Here is an 8,683-nt window from a genome sequence, read left to right on the forward strand (position 1 = left end):
CATTCGGGCTGCCCCCGAGAGGGAAAACAAGAAACTAGGGCTGCCTATCATAAAATCTTTACAAGGCAAAACTAGGGCCAAGCCAAAAACTTCCCCACGGTAAGGTTCTCTAATCGAATCCAGCCCCACTTTATCTAACACACCCCTGCTAGGAAGGATAAAATGATGGTAATTTCACGCAATGAAACATTGCAAGAAGTGCTATCACATGATGTGAGATCCGACCATGAACCAAGCATTAACTCATTGAATGGTATGATTTTTCGATGAGATAATGCCATGTTCTCTCAATTGCCAAAAGAATCAGGCTGACTTGTAATTTAGGTGGGCCACACTAAAGGAAATAGTTGGGAGAGAGAAATCCACCCTTGATTTTATAAAGTTGATGTGATGATTAAATGGAATCCACACCAATCATTAGATTCATGAACACCAACATTTAGGCTTGTATCGGAAAAATCATAACTATCCATGATTCGCGTGGCCACTAATAGAAATAATTTGGAGGACCACCATTGGGCTGTATACCATTTCCAATCATGTGATCCACTTGAATCACAGATGAAGCTGATTTTTTAGTTCCTGACCTAACATGTGCTAACACACCTGATTTTTGATAAATTTTTTTTTTAAAAAAAAGTATCAGAATGTAAATTTCATATTAATTAAGTAGTTTTTACAAAATTTTCTGAAAAAATAAAAAATAAAAAATAAGGAGAAAGAAAAACGCATGAAAAAATAAAAATAAAAATCCAAGATCATCACAAATAGGTTTTGCAAAGAAGTCTGCATGACCACCATCTCATTGTTTAGTGCACGTTTGGTTGCTCCAGATATCAAGATGTTTCGTGATTTTCCAATCTAATTCATTACAATAATATTCAAGTTGCAACAAATCATTGGTAGAAAGACGGAATAGCTGCCGCTAAGGCTGCTGTCGCGGCAATGAGTTATATACAGTATGAAGACTGGAACCAAGAAAGGAAGAATACTGAGACATGAGATCTTCAACGTCGTCTTCGTTGCTGCCACCCATCTTCTCCACAATTTTCAAAGGGAGGGACCCACGGCAAATGGGACACGTCCCATGACGAGATCCAATCCATTGATCCAAGCAAGCTCGATGGAAGAGATGCTCACATCTCAGCTCTCTAATCTCTTCTCCTTCTTCAATCTTACTTAGACATACAACACACTCTTCTTGTTCATCAGACTCCGGTCGACCGCCCCTGAAGTGGACCACGTTGAGTTCTTCAGCAGATGTAGGCACAATCTGGTCAACGACCGCAGGTATCTCATGGTCAGATGGTTGGGACTGGGGCCCATGAAACGGCGAATCAGATCGCCATGTGAAGTGGGTCCTTGAGAGGAGATGGAAAATGAACGATGCAGATCGATGGGTGAATTTTGGGAAGAAGACCAAAATGCTGAGGAAAAGGAGGAGTAAGGGAAAGAGAAGTTGGGAAATTGAGAGTGATGGGATTTCCATAGATTGAAAACTCAAAAACGTTGGTCGAAAATTTCTAAAGGAGTTAGATGATTCCTGGTCAAGTGATGAATATGTGCTCGGGTCTGGTTTCCATTGGTTTTGGTCACCCATGGGGTCTTTGGACATTAGTTTCCAGCTAGGTTTGAGTTGGAAACGGATTGGCTACTCCCCCTGCCACCAGCCCGTGGCTGATGGTCGGTGCTCTGTGGGCCCCACCATGATGTATATGTTTCATCCATTCCTTTCATCCATTTTTACAGATCAATTCAGGGCTTGATCCCAAAAATGAGAGGGATATAAATCTTAGGTGGACCACACTACAGGAAAACAATAGTGATTGGATATCCACCATCAAAATCCTCCTAAGGCACACTGTACTGTTTATTTGACATCCAATCTGTTGATTAGGTCATACGGGCCCAGGTTAATGGAAAAAACAAAGATCAGATTGATCCAAAACTTGTATGGCCCCCAAAAGGTTTTTAATGGTCGACGCTCATTCAACACTTTTTCCTGTAATGTGGTCCACTTGAGATCGGGATATACCCAATTTTTTTTTTGTATTATAACATGATCTGGAAAAATAGATAGACGGCATGGATGAAACACATACATCATGATGGGGCCCACAGAGCACCTACCATCAGCCTTTGGCTGGTGGGAGGGGGAGTAGCCAATCCGTTCCCGTTTCAGTTGTGCCATGTGGATAAGGACATTTGTAAGGTCGAGCTATCAATATAATAGATTAGACGTACGAAAAACTGGTGTGGTGGTTTAACAATATAAGCTTATATTAATTGGCAAACCTTTTTTCAATATCAGAATAATTATTATTTTTAAAATATATAATAAAGTTTATGTTTAATTTTGATGCATTAGATCCAATATTCACTACTGCTTTTTTAGCTTGTTGTAATCTTTCTCATGACATATGACAGAAGACAAATGGCTACATTTATGTGGAGGTGTGAGTGAAATGATTATAAATACATTATTAGGTAAGGTGGTTATCAATAATGACACATGGTGGTAGCAAGTTGATTATGCAGATACCTCACTCTGGCTTCTCTCTGTTTTTATGGCTTTCCCACCAAAATACCAACGCTCATTTACTCCCTTAAAATAGATTCTCCTTCCCTCTATTAATTCATCCTTTCTTTCTCGCATTAAAAGATCATCTGGGAAATCCTTTTTTCGCAAAAAAAAAAAAAAAGAAAAGAAAAGAGGGAAAATGCTGGAAAATCCGGCCATGACCTACGATGAGGTCTCCATGGAAAGAAGCAAGAGCTTCATTAATGCCTTGCAGGAACTGAAGAACATGAGGCCTCAGCTTTACTCCGCTGCGGAGTATTGTGAAAAGTCTTATCTTGATAGTGAGCAGAAACAGATGGTACTGGATAACCTGAAAGATTATGCAGTAAGAGCTCTCGTTAATGCTGTTGATCATCTTGGCACTGTTGCTTACAAATTAAATGACTTGTTTGAGCAAGAAGTATCAGATGTCTCTACTGTGGGGCTAAAGATTTCATATCTCAATCAGCAACTTCTTACTTGCCAAACTTACACGGATAAAGAAGGTCTCAGGCAGCAGAAACTGGTGACAATCATCCCAAGGCACCACAAGCATTACATTTTACCAAATTCTGTCAACAAAAAGGTGCAGTTTAATCCACAGCCACCGACTGACTTGAGGCAAAAGCACATACAAGCAAAACTACGCCCTCATCCTTCAGAAACTCCTGCATCAAAAACCCTTTCCTGGAATTTAGCCTCAGAAACAAAGTCTGCCTCGAATGGCACCCTGCAGGCATCTCAAGGCAAGGGAGACCATGGAGCTTCTGGACCAACTTCTGAAGTCTTCTATCTGCTGGAATCTGTTGAGGCTATTTCATCCACACCTGCATTAAATCATCGTCATCCAGCTAGTGGAGGTCCTGCGTCCAGTGCAATTCTGCGTACATTGGGTGCCACACGGATGGACACATCAGAGGGCACTAAGGCATTGCTGGCCTTCAGATCCTTTGACACTTCAGGTCGGCGTGATGTCTCCCGTCCGCCTGTTCACAGCAAGAGCATGTTGTCGGCTTTCTTTGCCAAAAACAAATCAGCAAAGCCGAAGAGCTCTATCTCTTGATCAGTTCCTTTTTGAAGCAAGTGAAATGCTTGCCGATAGAATTTATTTGCCTGGGTAATCTTTTCTTAATATCGGCCTTGTATTCTCTAATTGTACGGGCGGACATTGTCCATTCCTTTTCCAATCTCTGTATTCCTGCTAACTGTTTTAGAAGCTCTCTCTCTCTCTCTCTCTCTCTCTCTCTCTCTCTCTCTCTCTCTCTCTCTCTCTCTCTCTCTCTCTCTCTAATTGTATTATTTAGTTACCATGCAGTGTAAATATTCTTCATTCTAATGGAGATTTGGGTTGCCATTGGAGGTAAAAATAAAAAATAAAAAAGTTGATTATGCAGATATCACGAAAGCCCATCTCATGATAGAAATATAATTGGCTACATCTGCTAGATAATTGGTGATTATATAAAGATCTTGAAAATTTATCTTGAGTTACAAGTATAATCGATCACATTTGCTAATTGGGCGTTAATTTAGAGAAGACCGTGGAGATTGATGCCAATATGAGTATCTAAAAAACTACTTTGAATCCCTATAAATCTAGTGAAGAATGAAGAGCTGTTGGCCCACACTATTCCAATACAACACTACTCTTTCAATGCTAGGTTACCTATCCTTTGTCTGCCATAAGCATTTATTTTAGTTTTTATTCAATCTACCCCATCCATTGTTGACTAGTGCAATGTTGTAAGTCAACTTGGATCGATTAGATTCGAATTAATTAGCTTACCACCTGATTCCATGGTGACATTGTCAAACCTCTACGAAGAACTTTTAGCTTCGAATGGAAGGCCACCAGGGCCTTCTTGCCAACGAGCTTAGAGATTCCATTGACTTTAATACTCGCCATAAGATTTGACCTGAGCAATGAATAGATCGTTGTTGATCATAATTGTCTCGCCATGGAGTTTGATTCAAATATCGAATAGGTTGTTGAATAACGAAAGTTTCGCCTAAAGAGCAAGGTCTCAAGCAATGAATAGATAGCCAATTTACGACTCTTATCTACAAAGTTTGGTTCTCAACAACGAACAAACTGTCACCCTACCAACGTTCTCACATACAAAATACGTGGCTGAGTAACGAACAACTGATCATCAACCCAAGATTGATTCACCCACGAAGTTCAGCTATGTGGGTAATGAACGAATTATAGTTTTTGACGACTGTCCTACTACTAAGACAAGCCATGTGACGAAGGAATGTCTTTCAGCGCCATGTTGTTTATCCTCCGTTCGCCATGAAGGTTATGGTGACCACCCATTTTGAAAGCAAAAGAATCAAATTTTAAATTGTTGAAATAATCCAAGTTAAGATATTTTATTTGTTGTGTATCCACCAAACAAGTTGAGACTTATTGTGTAAATGGCTTAAACCATTGAAAGATGATTCATTTTCAATGGCTAAAGCCCAAACGTATCATGTTGCAATAGGTTGGGATGCATTGCAACAAACCTCTATTGCTAGTGCCTCACCCATACGAAAATCCATAAGAATATGTACTAAATGACGAAAGACCGTCACATGAGTAGTGCACTTTTCTTGTGAGCTTGCCGTTATGTATAATGGTATTTAACCCATTTATCAAATTTCTTCTACCATAAATATTAGATGTGTTGGGGTACCATAAAAGTAAATTCTGATTTCAAATCAAACAAGCGAAAGATAAACACAACAAAGCATGCGCAAGAACATACAAATTTTATATGGAAAACCCTTATGAGAAAAAACTATGGCACAAAGAGACAATAAAATCCACTATGAATAATGAATTACAACGGATTGGTGAACTTACAAATGCGAAACCCTTTAAAAAACCCCATTCTCCCTTCAAAACCCTCATAGAAACCTTTAAGCTCTCTTAATCATATCCTAATCCTACATTACACTCATATATATAACATAACACTTGGAATAGAAAAAAATAGCACAATAATGCAAAACTGGGTACACACATTATCGATTTAAGCATTGATTAAGCAACCCTTACTCGATCGAAAATCATATGCTTGATCGCTCGAACATGCTCAAAAGGGTCCAAATAGTTTACAAGTATTATCCGAAAATAATCGATCGCTCGAACCTCCTAGGTCAATCGATCAATCATGTTCAAAACTATCCAGAGACCAATTTGTATAATCTGGGGCTCACTCGATCGACCGATCATCCTTTGTTGATCCCTCAACACACCTGATTAAGGACTATTCAGGTGTTTTTTAACTTATCGATGGATTGCGAGCCCATCGACCAAACCTCCTCCACTTAAAAGTCTCAATATGTGATCAATTACCCACTTAAGCATGAACCGTTCAAAAATTTAATTCTAAACTAACCCTAAACTCAACATAAAAAAATATAACAAAAAAATCCTACAGAAAATTGAAAGTGATTAAGAAGAGGGTAAGGAAAGATATTACCAATTGAGACAGCTAGATGAAGGGAAAATCCTAAAAAATAGAAACAAGAGCATTGTTATTAGTGTTAAGAGATTCTGGATAAACAAAACCTTAGAAAATAAATTCTGAAATTGAAAACCATAAAATAAGCAAAATTTTAGGTTAGAAAATTCATAAAACTAAACCTTATTCTAAAATATAAATTAAAAACCCTAACGTGTTCAACGGCACTCCTCGACAACGATACCAAAAATTTGATCGACAATCCCAAGTGAAAGACTAAGATGTTGTATATACTCGGTAAGACCGAAGTTGATCCACAGGGAATGTGAGAACACAACGAGAACTAATATATAATTAAAGTCTAAGAAATAAGAAATCTAACGAATAGGTAAGGGTAAAAATAATGATAAAATGACAATTAAGGATCCAGGGATCCACTTCTAGCAATCACAATGTATACTTCATCGATTCATCTTTTATAACCTAACTAAAACCATTTTTCAATTCATTCTAATCAAAAGATAATTATTCTGTCCATTCACAACATCAGCTAAGGTATGATTATATTTGAACGATTCTCTCATGAAAAACATGGACATAAATCGCAAGGAATTTTATCATTTATTGTGCTCAAAGTCTATAATAAATCAAGAAATTTTAAATATGAATTTATTCTCCAATCAAACTAAAAAATTGTTAAATCAAAGTATCCAATGTAACCAAAGTTCACAACAAATAAAAAATAAATAAACAACTCAATGCTTTAAAGTAAATTCAAACCAATTTCAATTAAACGATCATCATTCAATCCAATGTATGAATTAATAAATTAAAACATTATAATTAACTACAAGCTTCACCCATTAGCCTTAATTAAGAGATTAGATAAACATAGTTAACTCTAAAATAAAAGAAAAATAAAAACTACTACAAACCAGAAGGAAATTGAGGTAGAAATGCGTTGTTTGGCGCTCTACCCAAGCCTTCTCTCTCTCTCTCTCTCTCTCTCTCTCTCTCTCTCTCTCTCTCTCCAAACCTTAGAAGATACCTAGGGACATCCAAAATAACTCTCTCTCCAAACCTTAGAAGATACCTAGTGACATCCAAAATAACTCTCTCCAAACCTTAGAAGAAACCTAGGGACATCCAAAATAACTCTTTACATAGATATGAAGCTTGCACTTTCACACTAACTCTGAAAATTTATAAAACTTGTGCATTTTCTGCCTCCATTGATGAGAGTTTTCGATAGGATCGAGTCCTATTGAAGTTTGTCGATATAATCGAAGGAGCTCTCGATGGGATCGAAGAATGCATAGAAGCTATCTAGCAACTAATTTTCAAAATTCCTAAATTACTCGATAAGATCAAAGGTTCTGCAATGGGATTGAAGAATTAGTTCAGCGAGCTTTCTGAAAAATCTATAATTATTTGATATATAGTTCAATCACAACGAGTCTTATTAATGGCCCGTTGATGGAATCAAAGTCCTATTGATGTGATTGAAAATGTTACTTTTTCTTCAATCTTCAATAACTTTCAATCTTCCATTTTCTTCTTTTGGCACTCAATTTCTTCGAGTCTTTGAGGCTGTAAATCTTTTTTTGACATTCAATTTCTTTAAATAAATATACATACACACAGAGTTTTGGTATTTATGTACACTCAAAATGTACATGCACATTTGTTCATGCAGCTAATCTTCCTCCTTAGATTAGAGGCTTAGCCCTTCTCGACATAGTGGGGCTGGGGACTGGGGTCTATTAGGCAGATCCAGGCGAGCTAGCAGGGGGCAGCTTGGAGATAGTGTTGCTGGCCTTGAGTTTGAGTTCCTTTTTCTGTTTATTTTGGTGTTTTTTCTGTCCTTTCTTACGATGGGCTTTCTCTTAGTCTGTTTTTCTAAGAGGAGGCCTAAAGTCAGTTTAGATGTAAAGTCCACTTCATATATGATACATACTCTGGGTAGAAAATTTAAAAAATAAAATAAAATTGTACACTCAAAATGAAGAATTTAAAAGTGCACACCAAGGCTACCTTGCCGATACACAATTTCATGGGGTTTGAATATCAAAGGTCCTGAGTGTAGCACGGAGGCACTTTGTGATTACATAGAAATTGAACTGTCCAAATTAAAGTTACTGCTTTTGATGTATCATGAACATAAAATTAAGGGCGTGTTTGGCCGGGCGCTGGATGTGGGCTATCCTGGGATTAGGAGGGTTATCCTGCTAGATCTCATCCCATCCCCCGTTTGAAATGGCGGAATGTACCTCCCCTCGTAAACACCGCCCTTTAGCTAACATGGATTCTGCCAATCCTAAGATGTGATTTTTCACCTCTATGTGGGGCCCACCAAGATATCAATGAGATATCCACTCTGTCCATCATTTTCATGGGCCTATACATTTAGCAATAAATTTGTTTTAAGGCAAATATACAACAGTGAGTGGCGCACACCACAAGCAGCAGTGTAGATGCAAACTCATCCATTTGGGACGGTTCAAACAAGCTGCTGTATATACCATGGGCTATCCCAAACCCATGAGATGAAGGGACAAACACTGGCACCACCATCATTACTTTAAAATTTATTTCATCCCACCTAATACCATGGAATTGGTCTGGCCAAACATGCCGGAAGGATTCTTGATCATCCAGCTAACAAATT

The 8,683-nt window shown here is 37.9% G+C and overlaps 2 protein-coding genes across 2 annotated transcripts; one reads left to right on the forward strand and one right to left on the reverse strand.

Moving 5' to 3' along the window:
* Nucleotides 1-925: 925 nt before the first annotated feature.
* Nucleotides 926-1,489, reverse strand: LOC131228059 (RING-H2 finger protein ATL80-like). The gene has a single exon (XM_058223889.1). It carries the CDS (start codon nucleotides 1,487-1,489, stop codon nucleotides 926-928), a length of 564 nt encoding a protein of 187 aa, XP_058079872.1.
* Nucleotides 1,490-2,546: 1,057 nt separating this feature from the next.
* LOC131227606 (protein ABIL1-like) lies at nucleotides 2,547-3,800 on the forward strand. Its single transcript, XM_058223409.1, has one exon. The coding sequence runs from the start codon at nucleotides 2,721-2,723 to the stop codon at nucleotides 3,621-3,623; it is 903 nt and encodes a 300-aa protein (XP_058079392.1). The 5' UTR covers nucleotides 2,547-2,720; the 3' UTR covers nucleotides 3,624-3,800.
* Nucleotides 3,801-8,683: the final 4,883 nt, after the last annotated feature.

This window comes from Magnolia sinica, chromosome 15, assembly GCF_029962835.1.
Source record: "Magnolia sinica isolate HGM2019 chromosome 15, MsV1, whole genome shotgun sequence".
Taxonomy (NCBI): Eukaryota; Viridiplantae; Streptophyta; class Magnoliopsida; order Magnoliales; family Magnoliaceae; genus Magnolia; species Magnolia sinica.

Coding starts and splice junctions, on each gene's coding strand:
- LOC131227606 (XM_058223409.1), top strand. CDS start 2,721: ATGCTGGAAAATCCGGCCATGACCTACGATGAGGTCTCCATGGAAAGA.
- LOC131228059 (XM_058223889.1), bottom strand. CDS start 1,489: ATGGAAATCCCATCACTCTCAATTTCCCAACTTCTCTTTCCCTTACTC.